The sequence below is a fragment of the Lissotriton helveticus genome, chromosome 6 (genome assembly GCF_964261635.1).
Source record: "Lissotriton helveticus chromosome 6, aLisHel1.1, whole genome shotgun sequence".
NCBI classification, from domain to species: Eukaryota; Metazoa; Chordata; class Amphibia; order Caudata; family Salamandridae; genus Lissotriton; species Lissotriton helveticus.
Window position 1 is genome coordinate 45,768,597 of NC_136067.1, and position 18,381 is coordinate 45,786,977.

At 46.9% G+C, this 18,381-nt stretch overlaps 1 protein-coding gene across 7 annotated transcripts in view; it reads right to left on the reverse strand.

Annotated features, from left to right (window-relative positions):
- The window catches only part of DNAH8 (dynein axonemal heavy chain 8), a 10,041,960-nt gene that overhangs the window by 1,698,336 nt on the left and 8,325,243 nt on the right, over window positions 1–18,381 (reverse strand). For all 7 annotated transcript variants that reach the window (XM_078647354.1, XM_078647353.1, XM_078647356.1 and 4 more), the window contains one exon: window positions 7,957–8,062. In XM_078647354.1, the coding sequence (XP_078503480.1) occupies window positions 7,957–8,062 (106 nt within the window). The remainder of the gene's footprint in view (window positions 1–7,956; window positions 8,063–18,381) is intronic.

An 18,381-nucleotide genomic window follows, 5' to 3' on the forward strand; every position in this document is an offset into this window, starting at 1 on the left:
TTTCAGCCAATTCCGTCCACAAACTCCAAAGTTATTAGACATAGAATTTTCAAAAATCCCATAGAGAAAAAATCCTAACTATATATACCTACTGGCGACCTGGATATATATATATATATTAGTGCCATTTCGTGACCGCAGCCTTTTGGATCAGCATGGTAGTGCTATTGCAGCAGAGCCCCCAGGGATCGCACCGGGCAGCGGATTTAGGATGACTGAGGCGGGGGCTCGGTGGGCGAAGCGGGCGGTTTTTTAACTGCCGGCTCACAGATCTGCGCTTTGCTTCAAGAAAAGCCTTACACGAACCGGTATACCGTGGCACTCTGGTGACTGGGCACCGTGGATGCGGACAGCAAAGCGGTGAGGTTGATGTGGCGTATCCAATTTTATTCATTTCAGTCTCCTCCGGCCCCTCATGTGTGTCCATGATTTCAGCACAGTAGCGTGCTCTTTGCACTGGAAGTTTGGAAAACTTATGCCCACATTTCCGTTTAGACATCAAAGTGGCAGCATTATAGTGGAACAAACATTTTAGGCATGGAACAGGTTACAGGTTTATTTTACTTGGAACTATTGCAGTAATTCCTGCAAGGATTTTTGATTAACTAAACCGTCGAAGGGGATTATGGATCGTGTGGTGCAAGCAGCCAGTAGAGACTGTCCGGAGGTCGACATTCAGGGCATAAGTGCATTCATTTGGTGCCAGCTGGGCCCCGGGAGGTTATCACAAGACTGCTATCTCTTTAATGAGTTCCAGACCAGATGGTATATGCAATCTGTAACCATTTTGATATCCTGCTACGTTCACCGCATTTGCATAATTTGGGAAATGTGTTTCTTTTAATGAGGCAATATGTGGATTTAGGACCTTTATGTATGCATTTAGGAGCATGTCTTTTAAAGTTTGTTTAATGTTTTTCAATGATTAACTGTTGGGCTGCATAACTTTGAGAGCTTTGGTGTCTTACTACTATTATCTTCCAATTCACTTTAGGAAGTCTATTTTTATATGCTCACTTTCCAGGCTGGGAACATATGGATGGCATTTATTTATTTATTAATAATAGGGGGGTTTGCATTATGCCACTATATTGATTTGTTGCACTGTGATCTTTACCTTTGAAAAATGGATTGAATGTTTTTTCCAGTCATGAATTACCCTATGCAGTCTGTTCTCTATGTTGATTAGTGCCGGTACTAAAGGGGGGGCTATATATGTTGCTTATTTTATGGTGCCAAAGTAGATTGATAAAGCCTGCTGCGCAGGCGAAACGCTTCTCTCTTTTAGTGCGGGTTCGAGGGAGGCCTGAATGTAATAATCTAGCCTTAAACATGCCGATCATGAGTAGGTGCCATTTTCTCCTTGGAGTTGGATGGATGACTGGGATGTATATATATATATTCACTGAAAAAACCATAGGTTATAGACCATATATAGTTAGGAATTAGCATTTACAAAACCTTGAAAATTCACTGAAAAAACCATAGGTTATAGACCATATATAGTTAGGAATTAGCATTTAAAAAACCTTATTTTACTCACACAAAACCATTGAAATTCCATATATAGTTAGTTGTACTAACTATATATCGCGCACCTGCAATCCACTGCTGATCATGTCACATATTACATCATTCATGACATGGTCAGTGACATCACTGATGACATCTCAAATGACATCACTGATGACATCACTGATGACATCTCAAATGACATCACTGAAGACATCATTGATGACATCTCAAATGACATCAATGATGACATCACTGATGACTACATCCAGTGACTGTATAATTCTGTAAAGTTAAAATATGTCTTACATATTGAAGAATGAGTGGATGTATAAGTGTCTTGATGAAGGATTTAGTAGGGGCATGACTGACTGTATGAGTGACTGATTAAATGTGTCTCACTGAGTGCATGGGTTAGTGACTAAACTGTCTTAATTTGTGCATCATTATGTCTGTTGTTCTGTAAACTGCTGCATGTGTTGATCAGTAGCTATATGATTAACTATATGGGTTATTGATTGGTTGCCCAAGCATTTGTATGGGAGACTGAGTGTGTGTGTGGGTGGCTGGGAGGTGTATGACTCTCTGCATAGATGTGTGAGCAGTTGATTGACTAGATGTATGGGTTCAAAAGTGCATGTGGAAACAGCTGTATTGGCAGTTGACTGTGTGCATGAGTGTATTGGTGAGTGAATGGATATCTCAGTGCTACATGTCAAAGTAAGTACATATGTAAAATACAGTACATGTGAGAGTTGACATATATAAATAACTGTGCATAAGAGCCAGTGAATGTGTGAGTGGCTGTATGGATCATTGTGAACTTGTATCCAGGATTGTATAAGTGAGTTAATAATAGTCCTTCCGCACTATTGCGGCTAGGAAATGGAACACCCTCCCTACTCCCATTAGGCTAGAAAATAATGAGGCCTCTTTCAGGAAACTGCTTAAGACACATCTGTTTACCCTCTAACCGCCACCTTTCCCTGGGTTGGTTAAGTTTCTCTCTCCACAGCGCGGGGACACGCCGGGAGGCGTCACCAGGCGCTTTAAAAGCCCCTTTAATATTAATAATAAATATGTTTTAGTATATATTTGAATAAGTAAGGTGTGTATAACTGTATAGTTGAGGAAATGGAGGTGTGATTGATTCTTTGCATGACTGACTAAGTGTCTGAGTAACTCCATGGATGAGTGACAGTCTATGAGTGTCTGTTTACACTGAGTGTATCTAAGGTTATATTAGAGTCTGAAGAGGTTCATCGTATTATCACATGAATGATGTCATCAGTGATGTGATCAGTAATGTCAAATGAGATTTAATCAGTGATGTCATCAGTGATGTCATTTGAGATGTCATCAGTGATGTCATCAGTGATGTCATTTGAGATGTCATCAGTGATGTCATCAGTGATGTCACTGACCATGTCATGAATGATGTAATATGTGACATGATCAGCAGTGGATTGCGGGTGCGCGATATATAGTTAGTACAACTAACTATATATGGAATTTCAATGGTTTTGTGTGAGTAAAATAAGGTTTTTTAAATGCTAATTCCTAACTATATATGGTCTATAACCTATGGTTTTTTCAGGGAATTTTCAAGGTTTTGTAAATGCTAATTCCTAACTATATATGGTCTATAACCTATGGTTTTTTCAGTGAATTTCAATGGTTTTTTAAAAGCTAATATCTGTAGCTGTAAAATGTATTCTTCTTTAAATCCCAAAATATATTTTATATGTTTAATAATAATTTTTTTAATACTTTTTTTTTGTTCGCTCCCGGTTCGCGAACCGGGAAGCTTCCCGTTAGCTCATCTTGATGCCGCGACCCAGTCCGCGAACCGGTAAACGTTCCGTTAGCGCAACTGCCGCGTTAGAAAACAACATCGTGACGCGTCGCGTCCGCATGACGTTTCGCGTTGTCGCGTGATACGTCATATGACGTGCTACGTTAGCGTACCCGGAAGCGAACCGGTACGTGAAGCGAGGCGCGAAGCGCAGCTTCCCGGAAGCGAACCGGGACGCGGCCCAAAGCGCGTAACGTAAACACAGCAGGTCATGTGACTTGGTAATAACACTTTTCATTGGTTCATTTCACTTTTGGTTTCCTAATGATGTAAGACTAGGTCATGTGATCTAAAATTAACACTTTTCATTGGTTTAGAACTATTGTTTTTCCCAAATGATGAAAACCCCTCCTTCTTTCCTCACTCTGACTTTCATCTTTGTGAGAGAAAGACCCTTTGTTACCAGTGAGCAATGGCTTCTTTAGTAGCTTCAGCTGGTGCTTCCCCACCACCTCCACCACATCCAAGGAAGAGAGGACCACCTGCTGAAGTTATAATTCAGCAAGAAGAGGAAGAAGAGGAAGAGGAGGAAGAGCAGGAAGAGAGGCATTTTTTGCCTGAGGAGCCCAGGAGGTCTCACCTGAAAGAGAATTTTATTTGGCAATTGTTTAAATTTCCCAAAGGCCAGAAAAAAGTAAATGCAAGGTACGTAACTTGCCTTATATGTCAAGATAGACTGTCCAGAGGGACCGAGAAGAAATACAGCTACGGAAACTACACAATGCATCGCCATATGAGTAGGTGGCATCCTAACAACTACAGTGCTGCACAGTTACGTAACGAACAAGATAATCCCCCTATTATGGCCAGAAGATCTGTTGTACCGGAAGTGACGGGACCAGAGGGGAGGGAGATGGTGCCTAATATACAAATGAGATTCGGGGAAGTAAAGCAAGTCTGCGTACTTTGCAATGGGTTCATTTGCTACAGAGAAAGTAGCATCACTCTGATCAACAGAGCTATCGAGAATCATGTTTGTCCGAAACGCCCCAGACAATAAATTCTTTTTTTTTTGTTGCTCCTGTTGAGCCCTTTACAATGAATCGTTTTCGTTCCCCCCCCCAAAATAACCAAAAAAAATATAAAACCGTTCAGAAAATACAAAAAAAGTAAAAAAATGTTCAGAAAAATAATAAAAAAAATATAAAACAACAAAAACAATAAAAAAAAAAGTTCTTTTCAGAACTACCTCCCCGTTATAAAAAAATTGGTAGAATATTTGGAACTCTGCCAACCTCTATTTCTCTTGGTTCGCTTCCCGGTTCGCTCGCCGGTACGCGAACCGGGAGCGAACCAAATTTTTAAAAAAAAAAATGTTTTTTTTCGCACATATAAGCCTCCTCAGCCACCCTCAGAAAACCTAGGGGGTCAAGATAAGTCTACCGTGCCCCCTTCTACCCATTCTGAACATTATTTGCCCTCCATCTTGTATCTTAAGTCGACCGAAACACAAAATGGTGGACTCCCGTAACGCTTAAGGTTCGCGTACCGGGGCGCTCGCCAGTTCGCGTACCGGGGCGCTCCCCGGGAAGCGCACCATCAAAAAAGGTGGGAAAGTAATTTACAGAAAAAAGACTGGAGACACTCTCACCAAATATAGATTAGCTCATACTACATACCAATCCCTATCATTTTCACAAATGTGATTGAAATTCCATTTAGCCATTTAGCCTGTAGACCTCTCTAAATACCGTGAGGTAAATTACTTCTCAAAACACATCTGAAGTGTTGGAATTGACAACCAATGAAAATGTTACTTTCATTTTCTACTTTTATTACCTGACATTTGATTGGTTATATACCTGAATATATATAAAGGAAGAGAAGGAAACACAGCCATTTTGACTACTACTTCCTGGTGTACATTTCAATTGGATTTTCACTAATCACTTCAACTTCTTTGTAAAGGTAAGTTGTTATTTTTAAAACTGAAGTATATTGTGCACCAACAGTTAATATGGTAAACTTTTTCTGATAGTTATATACTATCCCTCTGTAGTAGTTATAGATTTAGATAGACTTCTCTGTTATAGTTATGGATGGAGTTATGTTTCTCTTGTATAATTATGAATTTACTTACGTTAAATCACATACACTTTTTTATATTCCTACTTCCACTCTGATACTATACACTGCCCAAAGATAAATTCACTGATAAAAACTGCCTATCTAAAATTAATCCCAACAGTGCCCTATCTCTACTAATATATATTTTTTTAAATCCAAATTTCAGGCAACATGGAAGGCGAACAGAAAGTTTCATTTCAAATTGTCCTGCAAGAGACCAGCCAAGAATTAATTGATCCAAATTATATAGAATTTATGGATGAAACTTGGGACCAAGAACTACTGCAATGTGTGCAAGCAGTAGATGACCTCCTTCAAAATGAGGACATTTTACACCCTCAGAGATTACAAACTATGTTCATGGAAAATGACGACATTTCAGACAGTGAAATGTTAGAAATGTTATTAAATTTTGAAACACAATCACAATAATAAATAATTGCTTAAAAAATAAAGAAATTAAAAAATAATCAACAAAACCAACAATCAATTAACATACAGTATTTGAAAAGTCTATCATTCTTTTTTCCTTATAGTACGCTCCCCAGTACGCTTCCCGGTTCGCGAACCGGGCGCTCCCCACGCAAAAAAAAAAAATTTTTTTTTTTGTTGTTGCCCTGCGGGGCCCTTTTAAAGCCTCCACATCAAACCTAGGGGGTCAGGGAAGAACTACTATGCCCCCTTATGGTCATTTCCCCCTTTGTTTTTACCTCCTCTTGTCTCTCGATCCTACCGAGAGACAAGATGGCGGCCGCTCCGGACTGTTTAGAATGTTGACAGACACCGGAGAGCCAATCAGCTTCGCTTCGCGAAGTTCCGTTACGCGTAAAGTACGCGAACCGGAGCGCTGCCCGGAGCGCGCTTACAGATATATATCTTTTTTTGAACGTTAATTTCTCAAAATCCACTGGAGCACATATATTGAGACCTAGCAAAGGCACATCGGGCTAACAGTCCCTACAATTTTGCCAAGTTTCGTGCAAATCCATTCAGCCGTTCGGGCTAAAAGTGAGGCCAACCGCCCTATGGAAATTAACATTGGAAAAACACGTTTTGGGACCCCCCTTTTTTCTCAGCCCCCCCTTGACGAACCCCCCCCAAATTTTCAGGGGCTGCTCAGAAACAAATCGTTCCATTTTCCTGAAAATTTCAGCCAATTCCGTCCACAAACGCCAAAGTTATTAGACATAGAATTTTCAAAAATCCCATAGGGAAAAAATCCTAACTATATATACCTACTGGCGACCGCCAGTAGGTAATATATATATATATATATATATATATATATATATATATATATATATATATATCACGCTCGCTTTCCACTTGGTAACGGTGCACTCTCAGGCGGGTGCTGGTTGCGGTAGTGGTTAAACAGCTCTGCATTCGCGCTCAAATTCTTCCAAAATTCCAAAAGAATATCCGCGCTCGTAAACTTTATTGGCAGCAGCCAGTAAACAAACGCGTTTCGGCGTGAAGCCTTCCTCGGTGTTCATGACACACCAAAGGGAGCATGTTAATAAAGCATTATTTTTGTGCATGGAAGAGAAGAGACAATTACCCCATTACAAGCATGGGCGCCATTTTGAAGTTACTATTTACACATTCATTATATGCACTTCTACTTCATTTTTATAATACATGATTATTCTTGCCATAAAGCGATCTTTCATTAATCACTTACAGTTCAAGTCACTCGATACTGCACTGAATCGGCATACACTTCATGTGACATGTCATGTTGTAATCAAAAAGAGGAAGGGAAGATCTCGCCGTGGATCGGCTTGTGTCCCTTCCTTATAATACTCCCTTAGCGCACTTCTTGTGTGACCTTAAATTCATCTTACGTATGCTGTGCTCCGGCATCCCCACACATAAGCAGGAATAGTCAGTGATCATGACTTTGATGAGGATTCCTCTGGAAGAGAAACAGACCTTTAAGACATTTTTATGGTGCCCAGGACATTTGCTGGTATTTGTCCTCAGCTCTCTCTGCTTCAGTCCTAGGTGCCCTCACACATTCTTCTCATGCATTCTTGATTGTGTCGATGTTTTATCACACTAGAGCATGCAGAACATTTTTCTAGCACACCAGAGGTAAGTCATGCCCATGTAGATGCCAAGTGAGAAGTGTGCCTTTGAGAGTGATGTGTGCAGCACATCAATGCCAGATCGGGGACACACCGTTGATGTAACCATGCGCTCTGTAAATAAATAAATATAAATATATCTGCTAGCATTGCCATTGCTTGTTTTTCCCTAAACCTAACATTCACAGCTGCTGGATCTTTTGATAGTACGTTTACATTCTGCACTTGTTTTATACTTTGTTTTGCTATGTATCTCAACAGCATCATCATTGTCCAAAAGATACTTGTACTATACAAGGTTCAAAGATTTAAATTAAGTAGACGCTAAGAATATTATCCCTAAAGGTGATGGTTATAGCATGCCCTCAGGTGAGAAGACATTGAGAGAACTCAAGCACTACAGAAAAAAGGATGCCAATCCATTCACCATACCTTTGGTTGCGCTGAGTTTATACAGAAGGTTGTCTTCCAGTTCTTTCATTTTTCGCTTGTTAAAGGTAACATCTTCTAGAAGATGAATTCTTTCAGACTCCAGCTCCTACAATAGCCAAAAGCAAAATGCAAACATTTTTAATGTAGGCATTGAATTGAAAATTGTTTTCATAATAGTGCATTAACCTATAATGTTTCAATCTAAAGAATAGCTTAAAGGTGGTTCCCCAGCATTTGTAGATTCAAGGGCGATCTGAATATTGACCCACATCAAGCTGGGAATCATCAACTAACATTTTATGTCTTTAAAAAGAATACCTGCGCAAGAGCTATTTTTGGAAGAAAGTTCAGCCCGGCTTTAAACATATATGCCTTTACTCCTGCTACATCCCCTCTGACAATGACCATTGTCAAATTATGTTATACAAATGATCAAGCTTATGAAAAATAGACAACTCACGCCTGAGGCATGGCCTGCAGCCTAAGATGGTGGCTGCATTTTCAGCGAGCTCTACACCAACCTCAAGAATCCTGCATCATCCGGTCAAATGGCACTATAAAGACAACAAGTAGCTGTCCACCTTTCATCCCTTACTCTCCCTTGTCATTTCCCATCTTCAGCATTGAGGATCACCCTGTTCTGAGGGCTGTGTCAGACCTGGGACGACAAAGCTGTATGCTCCTAAGGGTTTGTGCGGCCTAACTCCCAGTGGAGAAGCGGCCTGGAGCCTCACTGACACCAACGGCAGGGCTACTGTACTGCTCGCCACACAGCAGTGGAGGGCACACCACAAGTGACCCCAAGAGGACCAGCATGGCCGGGCAGAAACCTGACACCAAGGCGACTGGTGAGTGGGGACTCCTTCCTCTTCTCACTAAATCGCAAGGCCACTTTGTATTACCCCGACGGGTCCTGGGCGTGAGAGCCAATTTATCTGGGCAAGAGACGGCTCGCTCTCATTGTCTGGTACCTCTCCCAAGGTTGCTGGGGTTGCTGGACACGTGCGCTGGGGACACGGCACAACACCATGCCCATTATGAGGACTCACCTCACTGTGAGAAGAGGAACAGGATGCTGAGCATTCCGGGAGTCAGACCCCTTCTCCTACTGAATATCGAGGGTAAGAAGAGGGGAGGCCAAGAAGAGGGTGTGGCAGCAAGCCTCAGTCTAAGGGGCCCTGAGAGGACCCAGTGGGAAATGGAAATCAGCTCAAGGTACGGGACTGGGATTTAGGCCTCTTCCGATTATGTCCCTGGTCATGGTATTCCTGAATAGATAGCCGCAGCTACGGCAGTTTAACCGCCCAGTGGGAGAGCATTTATTCTGTCTATTCTGATTATCTATGGACGCTGATCCAGACTGACCACTGGGTGGTGGCAGCTTGGTGGCGCTGCTCTAACAAGCCAGAATGGTGAAGGATAAGGTGGCCCTGGGGCAGGAGCTGATTGACAAGTACACCAGGCCAATGGCCTCAGCAGGATTGGTGGAGGGGGGCACAGTACCCCTCCTTCTGAGACAAAGGAAGAAGCTGTTTCTCCAGTCATTATTCTCCAAGCAATAAAAGACTCTCATAAAGACCTGAATGGTAAAGTTGGAGGTTTGGGGTCAAGGTGTCCCTCCTCCAGGACCTGCACAGCCTAGCTGCCCACCCCACAGATGGACAGGGATGTGTCTCCTCCCTGGAGGATGTAGTGGGCACATTCACCAAAGAGATCAAATGGTTGTGGGAGCTGACAGCTATACTTGAACATTGAGTGGAGGATGCGGAGGGCAGGTCACGCAGAAAAATTCTGTGACTAGTGAGACTGCTTGAGGGCACGGAGGGCCTGCGCCCATAACAATTTGTAACAGACTTGTTCAAGTTATAGATTCCAAACAAGAACCTCTTCCCATGCTTCATATTAGAAAGATCTCACCAAGCACTGACCCGCAAATCTACCTCCAGGGGCTCGGCCAGACCGGCTATAGGAGGCTGTCTTAGTATATGGTGTTCACTTAAAGGAGTGATACACCTTGCACTAATCCAGGCAACCCTTATGGTGATTTTAGTGGTCTTTGATAACTGTAAAGCTCTCAAAGGGTAGCTATGGAGAGCAGTCTCCAGGCATATCAGAAGCAGCTTGTTTCACCACATTTAATCAGTAGCATAGATTAGCTGAGAAAAAACCACGCAGTGTTTATGAAAAATAAGTATATTTATTAAACATCACTATCACTTGGTATATCTCCTATCCGGAGATATCAATAACACATATACAAATACTTCAAATGAATCAGGTAAGTAGCACAAATATACACTAGTTTCCAGGGGGAGACGAAACCATATACTAAAAAGTGGAATGTGGACTGCAAAGGAGAAAGGACTTGGACCAAAAGACTTAGAAGAGCTTGGTGAATCAGGAATCACCCATGGTAAGTGTCCAGGAACCCCAAGGAGTATGTGTGAAGAGTGGAAACATAATTGTGTGTTCAATAGAGGTCAGTAGAGACATTGCGGTTGCAGTTTTAAAGAAAAAGGACCCTTCCCAGAGGACCCAGAGGAAATCATTTGGAGGACGGAAGGTTGTAGAGCCACCCCACATGTGGATGCCCCAGGAATCATGTTACCTGCACCAGGGGAGCCGTGTGCATGGGGGTGAAGTGACATCGGAACCACTCATAGATGACAATGAGCAACGAGGTGAACATGCAAAGCTGAGGGGACAGAGTCTATGCCACTCAGAGGTGACCAGGAGGCACAGAAGCCCAATGCCCACCTTGGTCAGGATGTTCAGAAGAGTTCATGAGCACCTTGTCGCTGCAGCTGTGAGGACCCGGCGATGCTGTGGAAAACCAGGAGCTGTAGACGAACTGTCCCATGTCGAATGTCTGTGTCCAGGTGGTCGTATCAAGCAAGATCATCAACAAGCTTTGGAAGCCACAAATGGTGTGGAAGACAAAAAGATGCATTTGTTGGGCCCACCAAGGTCCAAGGCACTCACTGCATGCAGGAGAGTCAGAGCAGGCTCCAAGCACACAGGGGAGCAAACCAAAGCAGATGATGCCCCTCAAGAGGACCCACTGGCCAAAGGCACAGGAGTTGCAAGAGGAACTCAGGCAGCTCACCAAAGATTAAGGCCCACAATGCAGGAGATGCAGGGAGGATGCTGATCTTTGAGGGATGAGATGCTGGAGGCTGGATGTACTTGTAGCCCAAAGATCTCTGGAGTGCAGAGCCAACAAGTGTTTTCAACTGCAAGTCGATGCGGTGCACAGGGAATTGGACCCAGAGGCTCAAAAGAGGAATATTGTCATCCAAATTGCAGGGAAGGCAGGTCAGGCCTCGAGGTAACCACACCACCTATGCTGCTGAGACTCGCAAAGTTTGTTGGATGAAAGGAGCAGCAGACCCGTCAGCTTCAATGCAGTGCCTGCAGATGCCTCCTTCACTCCAAGGGAGGTTACTTTGGATGTCCTTGATGCCCACGGGTCCCTGGAAAACCTGAGCGAAGCACAGACACAGAGGAGGCAAAATACTTGCAGAACAGCAAGACCAGGAGCAGCAGGAGCCTACCTTGATGCAGTCTCTGTTCCAGGCGAAGTCCAAGTGTCCGAACAGTCGAAGAGTGTCTTGGTTTCAGAGATGAGTCTTGTTCCATGACGAATTTGAGAACCAACCCACAGGGGAGCCCTTAAATACCAAAGGAAAGTTTTGGAACAACTCAGGGATCCCTCCCAGAGGAGGGACTGGACAGAGGGGATGATACTCCCCTATACTTTGTCCAGTTTTGCGCCGGTGTATGCAAGGAGAGCACCAAATGTGCCCTTCAGTGCAGTCGGATGGCACTGGAAAGCACCCCCCCAGTCCAATACACTAAGTCCTGCCTGGGAGGTGGTCACACCTCTGTGTAACAGGAGACCTATTGTTCTATCTTCCACTGCTCAAGCTCAGCTTGGTAGCAGGAGTGCAGAACAACTTCTGTGGTCGTCAGCAGCACCAGCTTTCTGTCAGACCCTAAAAGGCTGTAACCATGAGTACAGGGGGCTCCTCTAAGAGTATCTATCGGATACCAGAATCTGTTTTGGGGTATGCTTCCAACATGTTTGCCTCCAAACGTACGAGTTACTTACCTTCGGTAACAATGTATCTGGTAGAGACGATTCTAGCCGCAGATTCCTTCACATAGAATCATCCCCAGGCGTGAGACTGGATCCGCAAAACTTTTGCCACAGCATCCCTGCGCGCCGGGGGAGACGGCATCGCAAGACTCGGCCCAGGCGTCGTCCACACAAGTGACATCAGCGAGGTCACATAAGTCCCACACCGGCGCACCTACGTCAGTTTTCAACAGAGAACTTTTCCGCGCCACAACACGGAGCCACCAGACAAACTGTGGGAACATGGGACCATAGGAACAGTGTGCGAATTAGCAGAACATTTGGAAAAAGGGATGGTGAGGAACAACACCATAAGGAGTAGTACCAGACACTGCAGTACCCAACGGCAGGGAGAAGAATAAAGAATAAAGGACAGAGCCCAGCCCTGAACCACCACCCTGCCAGAAAGTAGACAGTACCCCCTTGAGACAAGGCACACGCAAAAAGTCAAGAGAACCTGAGCAGGAGTATAACCCCAACAAGGAATGACAAAGGGGAATCAGTTCCAAGACAAACAGGGAGCAACAATCCTTCAAGGCAACCCTATTACAGAGTGCGGCAACCCCCCCAAGGAAAGAAGGGGCAAAACACTGCCAGGTGAGCCCAACCCAAAGGGGGGGGCAGAGGGGCCAGGACCCTAGAACAAAGAGGGAGGAAGGGAAGGGACGAGAGCAAGGCAATCCCCAATGCCGAAACAACTAGGACAGAGGGGCACAGGAGTACCCATAGACCCATCCTCTCATTGCCAAAGAGGAGGGAGGAACAAGAAACAAGACAAAAACATCCTGTCAGAGAGCGAAGAATGCACTCACAGAAACATAGCCATCCACCAGAAGGCGATTGCAGAAGGACAAGCCAAAAAGGGCGGGCCGTGAAGGAATATGCGGCTAGAATCGTCTCTACCAGACACATCGTTATCGAAGCTAAGTAACTCGTACATCTGATAGAGACTACTAGCCACAGATTCCTTAACATAGAATAGATACCCTAGCCATACCCACGGGAAAGGAGGGTCTGCGAAAGGACCCCACCAGCCTGGACATAACAGAGGCTCCCACAGGGGAGAAGTCCAACAAACAGGGCCAGGAGCCCTTCTCCCCAGCCAAGGGGAACCCCACAATCAGAAGACCCCCGAAGAAAAGAGAACGAGAAGTCCGTTCACCCCCCAACAGAGGAAGCAAGTGCAAGGCCAGGGGAGGCCGAAGCACCTTCCCACCCCTACAAGGCAACTGAATCTCCAGCCAATTCCAGGTAAGGAAGAGGAGTAGAAGAAAGGAAACCTAGAGGGCCCAAGGAAACTAGGGAAAAAAAGGTGAGCCCACCATAGCCGGAAGTCAAGAGACCAGACAGAGTGGCGCCGGCAACAGAAGCAGCCAGAAACAGGAAAAATAGCCTGGGGCCTCCAGAAGACCTGAAAAAGGGGAGAACATGAAACCAAGCCAGGAGCCGAAGGCGAGGTAAGGCCCGGACACACCACCACGAGGGGTCCACGCACATGATCTAAAGAAGCATCCGCAACATACATAAAGGGTACGTTAAGTCCCAAGACATGGGAACCTTCTTTGGAAGAAAGTTCCTCACCAGAGGAAAAAACGAAAGAGTCGCGGGGCAAAAACCCTACAGACGGCGTGTCAAGCAGCCCAAGGGAAAACAGAAGGCCTAATCTCAGGGCCAATCTGCGCAGATAACTCAAGCAAAAACACACACAGGCAACAAGGGCCGTCCAGCAGCCAACACGCCACAGTCTCCGCAAGGAGGACTTGAGTGGTCAAAAAACACACAGCACAACAAAGGTGAATCTCCCAAAGGAAGGTCCAAGAACCAGATCAGGAGAAGGAGGACGAAGCCCCACCAAGAACCTCTGGATGGCCAAGTCTGACAGGGCATGGAATAACAGGGTGCCGTCGAAGGGAAGACCAACCAGTTGTTCCCTAACATTCTCAGGTAACACACTGTCTCGAAGACAGGTGTGGTGGCAAAGGGCAACCGAAGAAGCCATGGCATGACCCAGCGCCTCTGAAATGTCCAGAGCGGAGCGAAGGATGAACGCCGCAAGCTCCCAGCCATCCAACGCATGATGCTGCAAGTCAATCTGAACAGTCTCCTGTGAAGCAGCGGATCCCAAAGACTCAGCCGAGTCCCACAAAGAAGAGGTGGCCCTGGCCAACACACAAGGTGTTAAGGGCCCGCAGAGCGGCGCTGGTCAAGGCGAACATGTTGCGCCCCCAAGAGTCCAGCCAGTGGGCCTCATGGGACGGTGGGGACAACAGCGGCGGGAGGGAGAGAAAAGCAGTCCGCAAAAGTGGACTGGAGGCAGAGGGGTGGAGGGAATAATACGCCCGGTCACGCGGTGGCGGAAGGTGCCGGTGCAGGAGGTGATGGGGCACCGCGTCCCCCTGTTGAGGGACGCCCCTAAGTCCCCATCGGGGAAGAAAGGAGCGAACCCTCAAAGGGAAGCAACAGCTCCCTCCCACCAGAGCCCTGGTTGAGCACCTCCAGAAGATTATCTGCAGGAAAATGCGCAAAATACCCACAGCCCTGGACGCACCCGCCTCCATAGGGCCCCGCGGTGGAGAAAGAAGCTCCTCCATGGGCGACGGCTGCAAACTAAGGCGGCCGTCCCTGAAGCCAAGCGGGGCAGGCAAAAGCCAGACCTGAAAATTAGAAGGAGGGACCGAGGAGTGGGGGACCTGGTGCTCCTCCGGCGAAAGCCGCAGCCTCGGAAACGGCGGCGAGCCGCCTTTCAATGAAGTCAGAGAAAAAGCCACCACGTGGCGGCCCACCTCCGGTGAGGATGACACCATCATGCACCAAACCTCCGGAGAAGAGGGAGCGTCCGAAGATGAGTCCATGACTCGACTCCTGTCCGGCACTGTAGAGTACGCCGCCTGAGGCAGGACGTCATCACCATCCGACGCCACAGGAGACGCCGGACAGGCATCTTTCATGTCACACAGCACCGGGGACCAGAACGGAGCCAGGGCTGAAGCGGCCAAGGTACGGCGCCGGAACGGCGCCAACTCGACCTCCGACAAGGCAGCCGCCTGCGTGGAGGGACGAGAGAAACCCGGGGAGTGGGATGCAACCCGAGCCCCGGCGGCCTCCCACGACACCACGGGGACTCCTGCAGGAGTCTGTGGTGAAGCAGAGGTGCCGTGGTCCGAAGGAGGGACCGCCGAAGGGCCTCACCCCAACATCAACACATCCTCCAAGCCTGCAGCCAAACCAGTTGGCACCAGGGCCGGAGCCGCTGGCGACGCCGGGGAGGGCCCTGCGCAATGCAAGGGATCCACTGACATCCCAGAAGGGGAAGGAGGAGGAGAAGCCAGCGAGGCCTGCAAAGCCGCCGCATATGATTCCATCTGGGATCTCGGCACCCCCTCACCGGGAAACGGTGGATAGGAGGACGAGATGCGGGGCCACATCACCCGCGGAGAGCCCATGCCCCCAACAGGCTGGAAACCAGCCCTCGGGGACAAACTGCAACACTTTCAAACCAAGGAGCGACGCTCGTGTGGCGCAGGAGAGGGATGAGGACGACGACGGTGGCCGCTTCGAGAACCTTCCGCCGAAGCTGAACGAGGGGAAGAACCCGACCTGGAGAGACGCGCCAAGAGCAGTTTCATCCAGCTCCCGCCGCGACTTCGGCTTCAACTGTTGGCACGTCTCACAATCAGGGGAGCCGTGATCCTCCCCTAAACACCACATGCAAATAAGGTGAGGGTCCGTCGCCGACATAAGGCGTCCACATGAAGTGCAAGACTTAAAGCCCGAAGGCATCTGCACACTGTTTCATACAGATACCATAAAGGGAAAGACAAACGGGCTTGAACAGGCCCAGAGCAGAGACAGGATCCGCGTTGCACGCGGAAAAGGAAAAAACTGACGTGGGGCGCCGGGGTAGGAGTTATGTAACCTCGCTGACGTCACGTGCGCGGACGAAGCCTGGGCGGAGTCGCGCAATGCCATCCACCTGGCATGCAGGGATACTGTGGCAAATGTTTTCCGGATCCAGTCTCACGCCTGGGGATAATTCTACGTTACGGAATCTGCTGCTAGTAGTCTCTATCAGATATGGCAAACACAAGGAGATGATGGACGAAGATCTGAAACTTTTCAGACACTCACCCCCACTCAAAGATATGGGTTGAATCCATCATCGTTCTTTAGTTCACTCCGCCACCTCTGTTCAGACCCAGCTATATGCAAATTAGTCTTGACCTTGTGCCTCATGGGAACAGTCTGGCCAGAACTGCCAAGCCAGGTCTTCCCTGAACTGGAAACTAGCATCCTGGGACCAGTTTCGGGGTAACACCGCTCATCAGCTAGGCTAGCTTGAATCCTGTGGCAAAGTGAGCATGGGACCCACATCTGGGCATATCCTGCCAACTTAGGGCAAACAAAGCAAACACAAGGGGATGATGGAGCGCTGAAACTTTTCAGACACTCAACCCCTGTCACAGATCTGGGATGAATCCATCATCATTCTTTAGCTCACTTTGCCACCTCAGTTCAGACCCAGCTATATGCAAATTAGTCTTGACCCTGTGCCTCATGGGAAAAGTCTAGCCCGGTCTTCCCTAAACAGAAAACAAGCATCCTGGGACCGGTTTCCGAGTGGGACAGGTATGCCCAGACGTGGGTCTCGTGCTCTCCATGCCACTTGGAGCCAAGCTATCCTGGCTGATGAGGGGTGAAACCCCGAAACCGGTCCCAGGATGCTTGTTTTCAGTCCAGGGAGGACCTGGCCTGGCAGTTGGGCTGGGCAGTTCCTATTGGGAGCAGGGTCAAGAATTATTTGCTTATGGCTGGGTTCAAACTGCAATAGCATGGGGAGCAAAAAAACTGTGGATTTAGGCCCATATCTGTGTATTGGGGTGAATGTATGACATTGTTCTGCATTCTGTCCATCAATTGCTCTTTTTGCTTTTGCTACCAAACATGACCAAGTTCGGTGCAGCCATTATATAGTTAGACATCTCGTAATGACGGATGTCCACTATATGTTTAAAAATGCCAACCGCACTCACAAAGCTTGGTGAAATTACTCCAGGGTTTGTGGGGGTGTCCGGCTCATGCAGGGACAGCCTCACACTTCTAAACCAGATAACTGTCCTCAGGACTGCAGGGCCTACCAAAGGGGTGAATTCTAGGTTTTAAGTGCAGTGACCTCAGATATAAGGAAACGTATATCTGTCTTGAGAGGCACAAGCACCATCTCACACAGACTGCAATGGCAGGCCTTTAGTCAGAGTTTAAGTGTACTCCCATGGGTGGCACAATACATGCTGCAGCCCATGGGAGACCCCAGGTGTATCTATTCTCTGGGTACCTTAGTACCATATAGTACGGACTGATAAGGGTACACGCGTAGCCAATTGTGGAGGTTCAAAAGTATTTCCAAAGCCATTTTGGGGGATAGAGAGCACAGATGCTGGGGTCCTGGTTAGCAGGATTCCAGCAAACTACAGTCAAAACATCCTGACACCAGGCAAAAAGTGGGGGTAACCATAAAAGAAAGATCCTACTTTCCTACAACCGTCGTCATCCAAGTTCTTAACTTTGTGGACAAGGACAACATCCTGAGGTATGCAAGTCGTCTCCACGACCTTTGGTGTGCGGACACCAAAGCCATGATATTTCCTGATTACAAATGTAATGTAAATGTAAATGTATTTGAGCTTGTAAAGCACACTGCTACCCGTCCATAGGTCTCCTGGCGCTGTATAACTCTGGGGAACCCGTCCTGGCTTTCCCTGTGGGATGGTCCCTGCTGGGAGTCCCCAAGGTGGAGCCAGGCATCCCCGGAATTGATGGGGCCGTTGTGGAGATTAGGCAAGCTAATGCCCAGAGTTGCCGAGTGGAACCCCTGATTAGAGTAAGCACCGAAGCGAGAATTATCGAGTCCGCTGACCAAGGTCCACGACCATGCCGCATAAATCCTTCTTGTTTGTAAAAAAGAAATGAAGAGCCATAAGCATACAGTATAATCTAAGGTGCTTGGCCAAATTGAAAGTACTGTATATAGGGAAATCTCTGTTCTTCAAAAACCATGAGAAAGCTTTGGACTGAGTGGCAGAAAAGAAAGTGTTGCCAAAATTGGCAACAGAACTATTGACATCCGAAGGGAGTGAGTGAAGGAGACCAATATGCATGAGGAAAAACAGGAGCTGGAGGAAATGTAGTAGGCGACGACATAACGTCCAGGGGCTGAAGCCCGAGAACCAGCAGGAAATATCATCCTTGGAGAACTCTAGCGACAGGCAGGAGGGGAACCCGACCAGTGA